The sequence below is a fragment of the Priapulus caudatus genome, unplaced genomic scaffold (genome assembly GCF_000485595.1).
Source record: "Priapulus caudatus unplaced genomic scaffold, Priapulus_caudatus-5.0.1 Scaffold3476, whole genome shotgun sequence".
Lineage (NCBI taxonomy): Eukaryota > Metazoa > Priapulida > Priapulimorpha > Priapulimorphida > Priapulidae > Priapulus > Priapulus caudatus.
The window spans coordinates 5971-7389 of NW_014580537.1; the positions used below are offsets into that span (position 1 = coordinate 5971).

Here is a 1419-nt window from a genome sequence, read left to right on the forward strand (position 1 = left end):
CTTATCCCCCTACCCACCCAGCACCGCACATCTAGCTATGCATAGTAGATTATATATGGATAGTAGTAGAGACTGCATGATGTCCCACATTCTATCGTTTTGACCGAGTAAAATGTATACGTAATATAATAATATAATATAATTCATTCATTCAATGTGCGAGATTGCAGGATGCTTTGATGCATGGATGCATGGATGCATATTCCTCACCCTACCTTTCCCAAACCGATTGGAATGTATACGTAATATAATAATGTTGTGCAATACTTTATATTTTCGTACTTCAATAACTCGCATACTTTATATAATTATATATAATATAATACTTATAATAATTAACTTGCATGCGCACACATTGACCCCCCCCCTCCCATCCACTGCTCCCTCCACCCTCCCCCCCCTAATCGATCCCCTCCTCTCTTCTCCTTCTCTATAGCTCTGAACTTACGTAGTAGTAAAGGAACCCCTCCTCTTCTTCTTCTCCTTCTCTCTGTAGCTCTAAACTTACGTAGTAAAGGAACCCCTCCTCTCTTCTCCTCGCTGTAGCTATAAACTTACGTAGTAAAGGAACCCCTCCTCTCTTCTCCTCTCTGTAGCTATTAACTTACGTAGTAAAGGAACCCCTCCTCTCTTCTCTCTGTAGCTCTAAACTTACGTAGTAAAGGAACCCCCTCCTCTCTCCTCTCTGTAGCTCTAAACTTACGTAGTAAAGGAACCCCTTCCTCTCTTCTCTGTAGCGCGTTTCTGCGGCACGGACGTTCCGCAGACTCTGACGTCACTCACCAATCGGCTTCTCATTGATTATCACACGAGCAAGTCTATCTCTGGCTTCGACGGGTTCGAGGCTAGCTATGAAGGTGAGTGAAGAAGATACAGGTAGGTTAGCTTACAGGTAAGATAGCTACACAGCTAGGTAAGATAGCTATAGAGATAGGTTAAGCTATACAGCTAGGTAAGTAGATGATTGTTTTACGCTACATCTCGCTGCCATGTTCTCGTAGCTGTGTGTGGAGGAGAGATCACGGCTGACGAGGGAGCGCTGCATATATATATATATACATATATATACATATATACATATATACATATATGTGTAGGTATAGATGATTGTTTTACGCTACATCTCGCTGCCATGTTCTTGTAGCTGTGTGTGGAGGAGAGATCACGGCTGACGAGGGAGCGCTGCAGAGCCCCAACTACCCGGACGACTACACGCCCGACAAACACTGCGTATGGAAGATTACCGTCGCAGTGGGAAGCCAGGTGGCGCTCAAGTTCCAGTCGTTCTTTGTAGGTATCATCGCGCGGGCGGCGGGGGCGGCGGGGGTAGCGACGGGGGCAGCGGCGGGGGTGGCGGGGGCAGCGGGGGCGGCGGGGGTGAAGTAGTGATAGTATTGTCTGTGGTCGTCGTAAACTACA

At 46.5% G+C, this 1419-nt stretch overlaps 1 protein-coding gene across 1 annotated transcript in view; it reads left to right on the plus strand.

The window, feature by feature from the left end:
• The window catches only part of LOC106819455 (tolloid-like protein 1), a gene marked incomplete at its 3' end in the record, with an annotated part of 16950 nt that overhangs the window by 4969 nt on the left and 10562 nt on the right, over positions 1-1419 (plus strand). The window contains 2 exon segments of the mRNA XM_014824087.1: positions 738-857; positions 1145-1290. Of these exon segments, the coding sequence (XP_014679573.1) occupies positions 738-857; positions 1145-1290 (266 nt within the window).